The following is a 15,967-nucleotide window of genomic DNA, read 5'->3' on the forward strand; positions in this document are numbered from 1 at the left end:
CAGAATCCACTGATGACATCCTTCAAATGAAACTTAAATTTCACACAGATTAACATATCAATGACCAAACCCTCGATTATTTTATTTCCATTTTATTTAAAACGGACAATGAAAGGAATTTGGGTTTGTTAAAGAAAATAAAAATCATATACAATATTTATTCATTAATTAACAATACAATCCACAGCTTTCACTTAACAGTTAAACATGTAGTTATTACATTTGTACAAGAGTTTTTCTACTAAATGGAGACTCCAAGATTTCTCAAAAACACCAGTGTTTTATTGATGACAGGTGCCCGCTGTTCTGCAAATACCATTTTTACAGAATGACTAAAATGCTTTTGGCAATAAAAAGTGCGAATTTGACAGGTAATTCCAACGTTGTATGTTAGGGGAATGGTCACACAACATTAAAATAGAAGATTAAAAAACAGTGAAGCGAAGTTGGCATCCGTGTTATTTTTATGCCAGTAACCCGTCTTTATAAAGTGCAGCTCCACATTGGTGATGCTGAGATGTACTCGATATCGAAACGTAAATACATTACAAAATTAAATTTAATTTGGGGTTTCGTTTACCCATTTCTTGGTCTTTCTGCAATTGTTTCTTTCAATAATTTCTTTAAATAAACAAAATTTTAACAAAAGGGAGAAAATGATAAAATTAATATATACATGCATAATTTATTTACTTGAGAACAATAGCTAATATAATTAGTCCATTAATCATTATTTTTACTCGATTCCTGGTCGCTCTGATCATCTGTGAAACAAACGTCAACGTCGCTGTCGTTGTCGCTTTTTTGTTCGGCATCTTCGAAGATATCTTCCATTTTGTCATCTGATTTTTTGATAGATTGACCTGGATGCCTGGATTTGACGTGCCTCTCCAAATCTCGCCGGCGCACTAGCACTTTACCGCAGAACTCGCACCTGTACGGAGTGTTTCCCTCCGCGTGCAGTCGGATGTGTTTGTTGAGATTGCTGGGATCACCAAAAGGCCTAAAACAGACTTTACATTTGAGTGGTTTGTAACCTGTATGAGTCCTCATGTGAATCTTCAGGCCGTATTTTCGAGAGTACAATTTGCCACAGTAAAGACACAAGTGTCCCTTTTTCGGTTTCCCCGAGTTCGGGTTGGATGTGGGAATAGACTCGAGCCTAGAACGGTTTTTCTCCACGGAAATGTCTGACAGCTGTTGCGTGTGCATCGCTATCTCCCTGTCGATGTTCGTAATTGAATTTAGGTCTGGATTAAGAGCAGGTGCGCCGAAGTAGGAGACGGTGTCGGGATATTTAAGCAGGTTGCCGAAGTGAAATTTAAGTGGGTAGTATGGCGAACTGTACAGGAGCTCTCCGTTGTAAACAGTGAATGGCATGAGGGGTATGTTGCAGTCTCCGTTGTATGATTTCCCCCCATCAAACTGCGATAGAGGGAACCTCTCGAAATGAAACGCGCTGGGTAGCTGTGAGTATCGCGAAGGGGATAGCGCAGAGTGCATGCGGTTGTCCACGTGTTTGAACGCAGAGGTCTCCTCAAAGTGTGGCAGTAAAGGAAACCCACGGATAGTGTTTGCGCAGGGAATCACAGGTGGCGTGGTATCCATAGGGTGCGCGCATTTTGACGGATGAACATTAGGCAAAGGTGACTTGATGCTTCCTAACAGTTTACTAAAACCGATGTTATTTGATTTTGCATTGGACTCAACTCTTGTCACTTCAGCCGGGGAGATCTTTGAAAGTCCCATTGGTTTAAAGGCAGAACGCACGCCAGGATGGAAGCCCATACTGTTAATTACAGATGGCGTTCCACCGAGGGCCATGATGTGTCCGGAGTTCCGGCCAGAGGTCACGCTCATGTCAAGGGCTCTGTCCTGCTCCTCCGAGCTTGTTTTTTTCAATAGTCCCGTTTTGGTGGCGGGCGAGGTGGATGCTGTCCTTTTCGAAGAATCGGACAGCAAGGTGTTGTGGCCGTTCCTTGGAGAAGACGAAGTGTTCGGGATATCCCCAGATTTTGGAGACCTGCTGAAGTTGTCCGTCCCTCTCGCTTGCTCGTTGCTCATGAAGCTTTTACCATTGCTTAAAGCGCAGTGGAAATGCACGTGGGCTTTGAGCGTGTTCGGGTATTTAAATATTCTCCAGCAATACCAGCAAATGTAACGCTCCTCACCTGAAAGATTACAAAGAAAATGCATTAAACGCCGTTACACTTTATAGCTTTTTCACTATGTTATAAATGTATTCTTCACATTGGCTTGACGCCACTTGGGCAGTCTGGGGTCAATTATATAGATGTAATGATTTTGTAATCCGCAAAACCCCGTTGTTTATTGTCACCATCAAAAGAGCAAGCGCCGGGCCAATCTGGCGTTTACCAACCAATACATTGAATAGACTTTCCCTGTTCGCTTTCCCGTGGAATTGACGGCAGCTGTTGCTTGAAATCGCAAGTCGCGTAAAACAATGAGGCTGGCCCATCTGTTGACGCCAGAGAATTGGAAGCGTATGTCAAGGACCGCACCGTGTATTGGCCAGGGAGCAGCTCTCACAGTTCACCGTCGCAAATCAGGGCAATATACATCCCACATAAAAGTTAGCATTCACCAGCTAACAATACCTTACGCACCCAGCTAATTTACCGTAAACCACCTTTTTGAATGTATTTGCTTTTGAATATATTAATATTAATGACTAGGCTATGCCATTTGTTAACCTCTTCCCCTGGCCGAGCACGCATCGCCCCTATTGAGATGGTTCTCGAATTTTAATTTATTAATGAATGAAATAAAAAGAGAGATTATACTGAGAGGACCGCATCAATCATTCGTTAATGTAACAAATACATGTGTGTGTCCAAATATATGTGTGTACTCTTAAACGCAGCTCAATAATTCTGGACCAATCAATGTGTGTAACTACTCTAGACTATAGAGACCTTTCGATTAACTAAGTAAAAGAGGATAATCTGAATCATTCTCAGCTACTAAATCTTTTAAATCGGATTTAAATAGGATTAGCCTCGATTCAGCTGGTGGCAGAGTAGCTTTAAAATACGCGTGTAATATCTCTTCTGATCTGTTATAATTCGTTTCCCGTTAATATTATTGTTTTACTGGAAATGACAGCTTTGAAAATTAATTTAAATTATTCTGTTCAGCTATGTGTATTGTTTTGTACGTATGTACAAAAGCGAATTCGGTAATGAGGAATATTTAGCCTAATTATTAATAAGCATTACATTTTCACGTTGTTTAGTTGAACGAAATTATAATACGCGTCTCACCTTTTTCGTCATGTGTTGGAGTGGCAGTCGTGGGAATGTCAAACCATTGGGCGAGTGCAGTGGAGTACCAAACGCTCAGTTCTTCCCCAGTTTGGATTTCTCTCAACACGCGATAGAATATCTTTAAGAAACCAGGAGGAAAATGTAAAAAATTAATAAATGTATTCAAACAAGATTCGATTCATTCAATATTTTTTCGTGGCTCACCTGTCCTCCAGGTAAATCCGACACCGCTTCAAGGTTTTGTTCTTGATTGTTTCTGGCCGCACGTATTAATCCAACCCACTCATGAACTGCACTGCCAGACTCGTCCACGAACTCACCTCTTACCAGACGAATCTGCAAATACACACATAACCATTAAAACATGCTTAACACTGTTTAACTCGTCACGGGAAGTAAATTGTTAAAGTTGCGATTTAAAAACGATATCTTGTTTTCCTTTTTTATGGTTTATATCTCATTTAAAACTAGTTAAATTATATTTGAATATTATATTTATTCTAAACGAAATGTTTAAAAATGTAGGCTAGTTGTATAAAATTATTTAAAAAAATATTCTAAATAGGCTATACTTTTTTTCTGGTTCCCCCTCTTTTAATCATTGTTAAATTTGTCACCCCAAGATATTTTAAACAATAACCCGTTAATGTGTTTTTATGCGGTCTATTAGACAATGGCGATATTTTCTAAAGAAAAGGACTCATAATTGAGTTGATATGAGAAACGAATTTGAAGAGTGTCAAAGCATTTCTATTCTGTTCAAACAAATTAAAGATTAAAGCGTGACATTTGACACGGAGATTGCACCTGATGATCGCCCGTGGCCCGGGGCGTTGCATTTACGCGCATCAATCACAGAAGCAGACAGCGGAAAGAGCTTCGGTCTATATACAATTTATTTATGAATGTTAATACTATTATTTATATGAAGTCTATTACATATCTGAGATTTATAGATGTTCTAACTTTAGAAAGCTTTTTTAAATGTTTTATTCCGTTTTCAATATTAAAATATTTTGCATAAAATTACCTAAAAACAATAAAAAATCTATTGACTTGTATAAATATAAAAAATAATTTAACATTGACTTTTATTTTCGCAACATTTTATTGTCATTAATGACAGTTATTGTATAATAGATATTTTTATTAAAATCAAGTGGTACATCGGAATTACCAGACCGCACGCCTATAACATTTAATGGGGAGAGGGCATGAAATCTCGCGCAAAAACTCAGGTCACCCTATTAAGGCGGTTAAGTTAAGACATAGGATGACAAGTTGTCCTGCTAACATAACTCAATTATTTCGAACCTGACAGCCTAAACTAATTAATAGGAGGACGCTTTATGAAGAGTGACACGTCAACATGAAGACTTGCTTTGAACATTTTTTGAACCTGCATCAAAAATTCTGTTACAGAAAAATAAATGCTTATGTTTGTAGTTTAAAACCTTACATTGTGCCTGCTTATTTAAATAATTAAAAAATAGGCCTAAATAATCGAATAAAAAAATAGAAGGGATATTTTCAGATTATAAATATTATAATTTATAATTTTATAATAATATAATTACACATCAGTTTTATTTATTATTTGATTAATTACCCCCAAAAAATTACAACATAAAAATGAAAAACGGAAATGGCATATCTGTATTATTATTGTAAATTGAATAACATTTCCTCAATCTTTAAAAAATTAATTAAACGTGTTGCATATTGCGAAACTTAGTGCACATAATTAAACTGTTGTTAAACAATGAAACTTTATTCACGCGCAAAATAAATCAAAGTAACTTGCCTTCTTTTTGACTCCAGCGTCCTTTCGGTCAGAAACGTACTTTCCAAGTTTAAAGATGCCCGGCACTGGTCCTATCCGCAGCCCTGCTGGGATGCTGCAGTCGGCAAACACACTGGGTGTCCGAGTCGCTTGCATGGCTGGCTCTGCGTGTGCAGCGGTATCAGAACCAGGAAGACCAAGCAGACACTGATTGAGATGAGCAGAGAGTCTGAGATGAGGACGGACTAATATCCGCCCGCGAAGTGACGTCGTGGCGTGTGTGATCTGGCTTTTCTTATGTCGCGTTAAGCTACCCCTCTGCACATTAATGCGCAAGGGCGAGCAGAGCGCGATGAGAGAGTTGCGCTCTTTTAGCAGCTGTAGAGCCCTCCGAAATAGTCACATGGAGACTTTCCCTCACCCTCACACATAATGAACCGCTCCAAACGGTCAAGAGACAATAGGCCCAGCGACCTTCCCATCCCCAAAATCCAATTTGTCAAGGGCAGAGAAAAGAGAGCGCAGAATCAAAGGTCTGGCGCAACCATTAATCCTCAGCATGTGGCTTTGTCCGCCAGACAGTTCCGATATTTTAAGTGACAAATCCACTGTATAATTTCTCCATAAATTCTCTCCCCCTTCATTGTTCCTTTACAAACCAGTTTTTGGAAATCAGTGACTACTTTAAATCTACTTGGCTGCATCCTTTTAGGTTTTATGTACTTCAAAGCTCTTTATCCTCTCCCTGGCTGTATTGTCTGATGCAGTTTCAACAAAAGGAGCAGGAATGTTTGGGAGACTTGTTAACTTCTATTGACTCCCGGCGTGTGCCGTGCTGGGACCGGGCAGGTACTCAACGGGAGAACCAGCAAAAAAGTAACAGCTTTTAAAACGCACGCCATCTTATCATTTCACACTTTTTGACAACAGGTGATGAATCAGGGAGGCCATTAGTCTTGATAAAGCACAACATATTTTTATCTTGCGCGTGGCTAAATGTGCTGCCTTATATTTTTTCATAACCTCTATTTGTAGTTTTATTTAAAAAATGAGCCTGCTACTTAAACGAATATTTCGAGTAATTTAAACCAAAATTTATGCAAAACATGTTTTTACATAAATCTCCATGTTTTCCTGTCCACACCTCCGACAGGAGGTTGGAGAGCCTATTGCTTTCACCTATACAGGACCCTTGGGTATCATTTGAAGTGAGTCCAGCGCATTGTTTTCGCGGTTTTAAAACTTCATTTGACCCCTTTGATCGTGCTCCTCAATGAGTGAACAGAGGGCGAGGGAAAGAAACAAGAATTTGTGGGCGATAAATTTAAGCCATGAACATGTCCTGCTAACCTCTGCCCCGGCTTCTCTGCGATGACACTCCGCTGTAATTGGAGAAGCAGAGGTGGGATTTCTTTCTTCGGGAAAAGGTACCCCACTGGTCCTTTTTGGGAGCCCTCTCTTTGGGCCGCTTAATGAGTCAAAGAGCGTGAACGACACGCGAACAATTTTTGAATAGGCGTATGGAAAGGCCGGCTGTGTGGTGGGTTATTTATTAATGTTGCCATTTGTGACTGGTTCCCATCCGCTCTGCAACAGCGGGTTCGGCCTTTACAGCGCTCACACCAGCCGGGCCGATTCTCATTCTTGTCTTGTGCCTTAAAGTCAAAGTTGTTCGGCTAATAAATTGTTCACCGTGGCGGAAACCGGGACGTTTTCTATTCTGTTCTGTAAGCGGAGAAATGCAGGAGTGAACGTCATCCCGATGCGCTCATTGGTGCACGGTGAGCGGTCAAAAAGCTCGATTTTGCGAGCAAAAGCAGTGTTCTGAGCAAATGGGATGGAAAATTAAATGAAATCAAATAGCTTGAACGGTCGCATTGTTCGGTGTCTTTTAAATAGCACATTAATTACATGGTAGCGGCTTTATTTCTCAGCAATATCGTGGACCCAAGCGGAGCATTCCAGAACTTTTACGCGCCTCGTCAAAGGAAAAAAGGTCGGATTGTGAATTTCGTAGAAAGTGTTGGTCAGGTGGTGAAAACATTTTCTCAGGGTCTCAGCATTACAATTCGAGCTAAATGTGGGATCTGATTTAACAGGTTGCCAAATAATGAACCATGAATGTAGAGTAACACTCGCTTTGTATAGAACTGTGGTTTAAAGGGACAGTGTCCCACCAGGGGATTCCATTCATGCGTCCAAACTGCTCCTGAATGCCAAGGGTTCACCACTCTATCTGAACGGTTCACAATGCCCAAGCTCCCTAACACATTTTTTACGCCAACCATAAAGTCTTTGCCATGCAAAGTGCCTTAACAGGCAAAACTAACATTCTTTTTTTCGTTGATTTCACTCTTGGATATTTCAGTGTTACGAAAAAAATGTAGCCTATAAAATTATATAGGCACGACTTGTCTGTTTTTATTCATTTGCCGTATTTTCACATTAGATTCAACAGGTTGCACGGCAAATATAATTATTTGACATTTCCCAGGTTAGAAATTAATATATATTTTTGCATATTAAAGATAAAAAAATATTTTGCCTGGCTATTTGAATGCGCTTAACCTATTCGCTGTTTCTGCGGGAAAGTGCAAGCCTTACAAAGGACGGACCAGCTGCGTCGCAGATAGGGGATGCGGGTGGGACATTAGTGATGCGATTGAATAGTAATTACTTGTATGGGAGTTCCACCAGATGACATGATTGGGATTTTAACCCAGACTAATATTCAAAGTCGCATTAGAAAGTGGGGAGATAAGTGGCTGCTGATTCGACTCTGTTCATGCGTGCTCCCATTTCTAAATGCTTTCAAAAGGAAGGGGTTGCCTCGTTTCAGTATTCAAAGCCTGACCAAAGTTAGCACTGGCTTTTGAACCGAGTTTCCCCGACTTTTACTCTCTTGTCCGAGTTAAAAGGGCTCGCATAATGGGGTGTAAACTTGTCTGAATTGAAATGTTTCGGTGTACCTTATAAATTCATACCCTTTTTCACTCGAACGCGCAGGAATGAACCTTCAGTCTATCCGATTCTCTCTGGTGTCGAACGCCTTTGCGGCGAGCTCTATTTGTGAAGTTCATTTTTAGGCAAATGTATTCAGGGAAGGGTTGCAGTGAATAGATGTGTGTGTCAGCCGGGCCTAATTGGGATTAAGGCACTAAAAACATATGCAGAAAGTGACAGAATTTCTCAGGTTTTAGAGAGGACCAACTTTTGGCCCCTTTTGATCCTTAAGGAGTAGACGCTGGGAAAAAACCTTTGCGTACCGACAGATCATTAGTTATTCCATTGATGAAGAATTCCATTCTTAATTCAGTCTCATAAATATTTTGAATAAATTGAGTGCATGCAGTATTCAAAGATAGAATTTGTGATACAAAATGCATGGGTATGTGGAAATATGATCTGTATTATGTGTGTTTTGTAGAAGAAATGTGACATCAGACAAAGATTAAACATCTTGAGTCCTACATTAGTTTAAGCACGTTTTAGATAAGACTTCATGTTTGATCAGACATCCTATTTGCTGTACATTATTTTCAATGCCATATTTTTATTTAATAACAAACAAAATTGCATACATCAAATAAGTACAGAAAATGGAAGAATAAAAGAACAAAGAGAGAATCAATCGTATGTGCACATCTAATTAGTTAATCTGATTTGCAGAGCACACTATGCGGAACAAAATGCAAGTGTGGACCTAGCAGGACCCTGGATAGCTCCTGTCTTTAAAATTGTTAAGGTCACATGCCAGATTCTAATTATATTGATAAATCACACATAATTCCGACATGCCTTCCCTGCTTATAAGGCAATTTGTTTTTATCATCATATAATACGAGCTAAGCACATAGCTCGGCATGCACATTACATGACTGGAAAAAGGAATGCTAATGATCACTACACACTGTCTGTACCCACCTCATTAATAGGCGGGATTGACATTTCTGGGTTTTCCATAATCCCAGTTCATTTCTGTGGAAAAAAAGAATGCAGGGCAAGTAATGGGCATTAATTGTGGCTCCCTTTTCAGGTGGGATGAGCTTGTGGAAATGATGACCATCGCTAGAACAGTAATGAAGAAGACTGCTGGTTAATCTGATATGTTCAAAACCTTGAATCGATTTTGTGCTGTCAAAAGGGTTCAGCAAACTGGGGTGAGATTGCAATTACTATTTTTGTTTTTAACAATAACAGTGAAATTCATTATGTTGTTTGCATTTACAAGTGAAGAATCATATAATTATTTATTTGTTTCAATGTTGAAATAACCTGCTGTCACAATACAATGCAGATAAATAAATTGAATATTATCCTTAAATCTGGCAAAATTCCTTTTCTGGCAAAATTCCTTTTTCAGATTAAATTGTTCTAATTTGGAATATTTAATTTTTGGGAATAATTCTAATTTGGAATTATTAACACAGAGGGCCCACAATTTTCCCAGGAACCATTATACTGAAAACAGCCACTAATAGCATTAATATGTAAATGTATTAAATATTGCAACATTAATTTGCAATCTGTGTAAAATAAAAATATGGCAAATATGAAGAACATTAAACAAAATTTATTTCTTTGAATATTTTTAGGGTTTTTAGAGTTTCTAACATTCTTTCAATGTCCTGTCCAAAACTGTAGATTTACTTCAGAACTTAGTCTTGCTTGTTTTTATTACTCCTAGCAATTTATTTGTCATTTCATTGCTGTGGACTGTCTGCCCATATATATGATGTAGTGTAAAGTTGTTTTGTCAGTGCTTTGGGTGATATTTTGTTTTGACCTGTATAAACCAATTTTATTGTAACCAACTCTATGATAGATGCCCGTTTTTTTCATATTATTATTATTATCTTGAAAATATTTTTTCTTTAGGAATTATTTTTAAGTAATGCCTTGGAAATTATGTTTAAAGTAGAAGCTGAGTCAATGCCACATCCCATGCTTTGCAAGTCTGTGATCATTTATGTCAACAATATGCCCCTTTTGCCCATAATGTACAGCTTCAGTAGTTTATAGTTTTCAAATGCACATCTCAACTCGTGGTTCAAGACAGGCCGAGTATGTGACATGTTCCAGTTGGAGCCGATCAGAATAGATCAGATGCAGATAAAAAGGATGATTTGGATAGAATGGGGCCACACCATGAGTGTGACTTCATGTTGTAGCAGTACTGTGTGTGATGGCTCAAAGTTCCCGTTGGCTAAGGAATCAAGGTGATAGCTTGAGTCTAGAATGACACATTTATTCTCCATGTTTTTATTGTATTTTGTTTACCCATTGTTTGTTTTCTGCACATCCACAGAGTGCCTGCATCTTACACCTGTTGCTTAAAAATAAGCATGTGCTACTGTGTTTTGTGAAAGATGATGTGCTCGATTGAACACTGGGGTGGTGAAGCATTGGTTTATCTTTGTAGATTATGGTTGAACTTTGCACAACCCCTTAAACTTAAGACACAGTCATGGGTGCACACAATTAAAACAAAACCTACAAAAAAAGTGTGTTGCTCAAAGCTTTATTTCTAGTGGACCAGTTGGTCAAGTTTAGGCACACAAGCATTAGGACACAAGATGCACTATTGAAGATTTTTCTTGATAAGATGGATAAGCGGAAGGCTCAGCTACTCTTCATCATCTGCTGCTCCAGAGATGGAATACGATTTCTCCTGTGTGTTGCTTTCAAATGTGTCATCCTCTGTTTTAATGGTCCTGAGGAAAAAAAAGAGAAGAAAAAAATGCAAAAATCTTTTTTTTGTCTCTACCAAGTGAAACCCCCATGTATTAAAAATAACTCTTCCTTTTTTTAGACTGTACAATTACAATGACTAATGTAACCAATTTTGAACATATTGTCTAATTCTTGAATAAAATGTCTTTATTTTGAGGAAGAGCATGTCTTTATATGTCAGAACACTTGTGCCAACCACTAGGTCACAGCTCTGACAGAATGCTACATTTATACTACCTGATAAGAAGAGTCTTCCTCTCAGTCAGCTCCACTGCCTGCTCTTGAGTGTAGTCAATTGAAGTGCCCGGGTCGCCAATCCCACCAGTGATCCCATTAACAAGACCTCTGCCGACTCCATCACCAAGACCTCTGCCCACTCCATCACCAGTCCCTCCGCCCACTCCTGTGCCCACACCTCCTGCCACACATACAGCTCCAGCACCCTGGACGCTCATAGTGCCACTCATAATGGACATGGTTTGCATGGTCTGCACCATGCCAGTTAGACGAGTGTCCTCACCCTCAATAAGCTTCCTGTGTACATCCAAAGAGGAGGGAGGGTTGAAGAAAAGAAGCTTGTGTTTTAGGAGTCTGACTTATTTTCTGTCTTATTATTATAATTTTTAAATGCATTGGGTTATGTAATGATACCTGTAAGTGGTAATTTCTATCTCAAGACCCATTTTAATATTGAGCAGTTCTTGGTATTCACGCAGGAGCATTGCCATCCTTTCTTTGGTGGATTTCAGCTCAAGCTGCAAGGCTTCTATTCTTGCCTGGCAAAAAATTTTTCAGTAGGTCAATTTTTTGTTAGAACTTATTGATATATTATTGTACAGGATATTTCATGATTTTGTTAGACTTTTCACCTTGAGTTCCTCTAGTTCTTTTCTGTACTTCTCTTGAGTCTCCTGGATTTTTGCTTCCAAAGCCTGGTTTTTTATCTTTAATGACTCCAAGTCCTGCACCTTATTTTGGATCTAGAAAAGTATCACATTCAATAATAAAATAATTTATTTCAAATAACATAAAATAATATTGTTTTTAATTGCAATACAATTATGTAATCACCACCAAGTTGGTGAGCCCATCTGTTAAAGAAATATAACTGAAACATACGTCTTTCTTTGCAGTAACAATTTCCTCTCTTATGCTTCGAGCTTTGTCCATTTGCTTTGTCGATTTGTTGTTGAGGTCATCGAATTTAGTTTTGTACCATGAATCCATTTCCTATACAAAAATAAAATAATTTGTACTAATTATTTCAAATACAGACTATATATCCTAAATAACCCCCTCTCTACATTTAACGAGGACTATAGCATTTAATATAGGATTTTTAATCGTATACATTATTATTATTTGCCCACCTCTAAATTCTTGGCGGCCATGTTATCATACTGAAGTTGGATTTGCTTGAGCGCGTTTGACAGGTCGGGAAGAGAGAATGCGTCTTGGGCTGTGGCGTGGGCTGCGTACATCTGTCTCATAAGGTCGTCGATTTCCTAAAAATGCGATATAAATATTACAGTAAACGACATTTCAAAAGGTTGTATTTTTTATTTATTGGTAGGCTAAAAATGTAATCACCTCCTTGTGTACTCTTTGAAGGAATTCTAATTCCACCTCCAAGTTTTCCAGCTGCTTTTCTAAAGCAATGCGCGTGGAGGTTGCGGCGTCCACGTCCTGTTAAAATGATCAAACATAAGGCTAGAAGCCTCACGGATTTTTTTCTACATAAAGTAATATAAGAAAACGTCATTAGAAAAGATACAGACCGGACGGAAAGCCTCGATGTCAAGCTCGGCTTTCTTCCTCATCTCCACGGCTTCCTCGTATTTAACCTTCATCATCTCCAGCTGACCCGCCATAGCATCCTTTGCAGCTACAGCGTAGTCCTTAAAAATAAAACGGAGTAATATTATGTGCTGTTTTCTGACAAAAAAGTCAGGTTAAATTTATTAGGTTTTTAAACCTTCAAACTGATTTAGGTTATATTGCCATTCTTTTTAATATGGTACAGATATATTCGAAGATATAACTATTAAAAACTATTGGAATATTGGCACACCAATTTAAATATTTACCCGCTGGACTCTCATTTGGTCAGCAAGCCTCTTCAGTTCCTTGAGTTGCTCCTCGTACAACAAGCGCAGGCCGGTGGGCTTCAAGTATCGATTCTGGAGGGCCTCGATTTCAGTCTCCAGCAACTTGTTCTGCTGCTCCAGAGATCTGACCTTTTTGACATAGAAAAGGGTGACACAGGATATATGTAGCTTACATTTTCTCTTGAGAAGAACGGCTTCTGTCCATAGAGGTGCTAATAATTCGCTTTATCTTCTGAGCCAGCAGTGGCATCTCCACACTGCCAGTCTGCGCCATCCACTCAAGCGTGACCACATCAGACAAATTCTGTCAAAATGCCTCTGAAAGTAAGCCCCGCTTACAAGGGCATTAAATATCCTTCCTTTTTTTCAGTGTCAAAAATTTAACATTAGGCCTATTGCTATTTATTTTGCTGTGTAAACACATAAACAAGCATAAAACGCACAGTGCGTAATTAAGTTTCGCATTCTTATATGTTTTTGATTATTTTTGTCATTTAGTTCTGTTCATTGTTAAAAAAGATGCAATATATTGTGAATGGGTGATGTGCTTAATTGCCTTCTCGATGTATGCTGCCAGTCGGTCGTTGAGCAGGACCATCTCTTGTTTCTCACTGGTTCGTGTACTGAGGAATTCACGGTTTTCCGCAGCAACTTGATCGAGATCGACGCCTGCGCCCCGTCCACTTAAACAGATGGCCCCCATTTCGCCACTGCAATTCAGATTTATAAAAAAATATTAGTTTAAAAAAACTGTAACCTACATAGGAAGTGAACTTTAGGTTGCGTCTGGCTATATGCCAAGGAAGGAAGATATATTTCATTGTCATGTTGGATTTTATTAGCCGACAGTTATTGAGAGTACTCGCGTCTTTTGGAGACCGAGTGTGATTTCTAACGGAACAATAACTCTTGAAAGCAAAATATAAACATGACGTGGGAACCTTTGAAGCATATTCAGAATAAATAAAATAAAGCCAATTATTATGAAGTAAAGAAAAAAGCTAAATAAATAGGTAAATGGAAAGAAAACTGTTTTTATCGCCCCTTTCTTTTGGTTGTAATGCTATGTTTCCTCTTTTAACATTTGAAATATTCTTGTTTAACAGTGCAGTTGTTTTTAACATTTTTTAATGTCATTAAATATCATAGTGTTACATTTTATTGAATATAAAATACATTATTGAATATAGTATAATATTGTGCTTTTGAAAATGATTTCAATGATACAGCAGATAAAAAAAAACATGGTTCTTTTGATCTAATAAGGCAGATGGTGAAATGCATTTGACGATATTCTTCCCTGTCCCAAAGGCATATGCTCAAAAATAAATAAATAAAATAAATAAATTGATTTCAACCCATGGTTTGGTCAACTACAACTATAGGTTAATTTAACCCAAAGCTTGGGTTTGTCCATTTTTGACCCAACCATGTGTTGAAAACAACCCACCACATAGTATTTGTAAAAGTTTTTAAACACTGTCACTCCCTTCCTTCAATCGAGAAAAGATAGGCAGTGCTTACCCAGTCATGAGGGGACGGCTGCGTGAGGATGAGATGGTTCTACGGCCCACTGCCATGTTGCTGCTGACTGCTATGGCATTGCGGGAGTAGCTGGCCGAACGGCACCTTCCGGTTTCCCGTCTGACAGGGGAAGGGCTGCTTACCCTCACCTGATAAGAGGAGGTGCTGGTATCCTCGAAATGGCGGCGATAAGATGAGATCCTTTCAGGGCTGCGACTCATCATGGAACAGTGGCTTGTTTCAGTTCCTGGACTTGAAGGCCTTAATGTGTTGATCTTCCGTGAAGCTCCACTCACAAATACACACTCTTTGACAAGTGGTCCATGCTTCTTATACTAGGTCTCCATTATGAGTCAACGCTTCTGGAATTTCGAGCCTCTGCATCATAGCGAAACTGGCCTGTCGCTCAAACATTTATCAGGTTATTGAGATGTGTTGAATGGAGTGAAATTATGAGGTAGCATGGGTCCATTACTCTGTAGGTGCAGCTGGGATGTGATGTGGTTTGATTTGAAGGGATTTAATTACACATGCTTCAAGACGAGGCATGGAATAATGTCATGAGGTCAACGTGGAGAGAGATACTTGGTGAGAGATGTGATATTAATAGACGTTAATCTGAACCCTATCTACATGAAAGTGTGTAACAATGAGAAATCTAACGGGAATTAACAACATTTTTTTATGGCCTGTCAGAAATTCATGCTTGAGATGACTCGAGGATATAAGTGGGAATAACAGTCTTGGGGTTGGGCCCTTTAATTAGGGTCCAAGGTTTTAAAAGCTCTGCCAATAGTATAATGGTCTATTTTTGCAAGCTAAATCAACTTACATGCTGCCAATTTTTGCCATTACATTTTATTTTAATTGTTGACCAGATCTGGTTCATTAGTTCTTCCCTGCTATCTAAGATTACCCAAGCATGTGGGTGAAAGGCTGGGTCTGCATTTCTCTGGGATGTGAACAGTGCTAAATGAGCTTAAACACCGAGGTGTTGTTTAACTCCCTCTATCTTATTGATTTACAGTACATTAGTCAGCCCAGTAGTGGTGCGCTCAAATGGAAAAACAATGACAGCGCTGGTAGACACACTTGAGGTTATAGTAAGGCGCTGTTATTATATTCATTTTTACGTTTGATGTTGAGGTTGTTTGCTCATTTCTAATAAAAACATTTGAAATACTTTCAAAAAAGGGTTGTGAAAGCTTTATCACATCAGTGATTATTAGGGTACACATGTCTTGCTTAAAGATTAACCTGCTGGTGCAGAAACCCTTATATGATTTAGGGGAGTAACACATCACAAAAGAACATGAAATGACAGCCAGATGATGTATAGTGTAAAAGGGACTATAGGTATAGGATCTAAACGGGATTCTGGAATAGGAATACCTTGACCCAATTTAAAACATCATCATTGATTGACTGTTATTATTATCATTATTGCTAACCCACACTGATAATCTTTGTCTCTAAAACTGTTGATGCTAATAAATTAATAATCTAACTATAATTGTTTACATTTCTTTCCT

General features: G+C 38.6%; 2 protein-coding genes across 2 annotated transcripts; both read right to left on the bottom strand.

Moving 5' to 3' along the window:
* Positions 1–314: 314 nt before the first annotated feature.
* Positions 315–15,113, bottom strand: prdm13 (PR domain containing 13). The gene is made up of 5 exons (XM_056762908.1): positions 15,099–15,113; positions 5,092–5,232; positions 3,492–3,623; positions 3,285–3,405; positions 315–2,171 (listed from the first exon to the last, which is right to left on the bottom strand). The coding sequence occupies exons 1-5, from the start codon at positions 15,111–15,113 to the stop codon at positions 724–726; spliced, it is 1,857 nt and encodes a 618-aa protein (XP_056618886.1). The 3' UTR covers positions 315–723.
* zgc:172323 (uncharacterized protein LOC564165 homolog) lies at positions 10,543–14,656 on the bottom strand. The gene is made up of 11 exons (XM_056762909.1): positions 14,436–14,656; positions 13,468–13,621; positions 12,891–13,040; positions 12,582–12,701; positions 12,394–12,489; positions 12,174–12,308; positions 11,923–12,033; positions 11,673–11,783; positions 11,455–11,579; positions 11,041–11,337; positions 10,543–10,784 (listed from the first exon to the last, which is right to left on the bottom strand). The coding sequence occupies exons 1-11, from the start codon at positions 14,654–14,656 to the stop codon at positions 10,697–10,699; spliced, it is 1,608 nt and encodes a 535-aa protein (XP_056618887.1). The 3' UTR covers positions 10,543–10,696.
* Positions 15,114–15,967: the final 854 nt, after the last annotated feature.

Source organism: Triplophysa dalaica, chromosome 12 (assembly GCF_015846415.1).
Source record: "Triplophysa dalaica isolate WHDGS20190420 chromosome 12, ASM1584641v1, whole genome shotgun sequence".
Taxonomy (NCBI): Eukaryota; Metazoa; Chordata; class Actinopteri; order Cypriniformes; family Nemacheilidae; genus Triplophysa; species Triplophysa dalaica.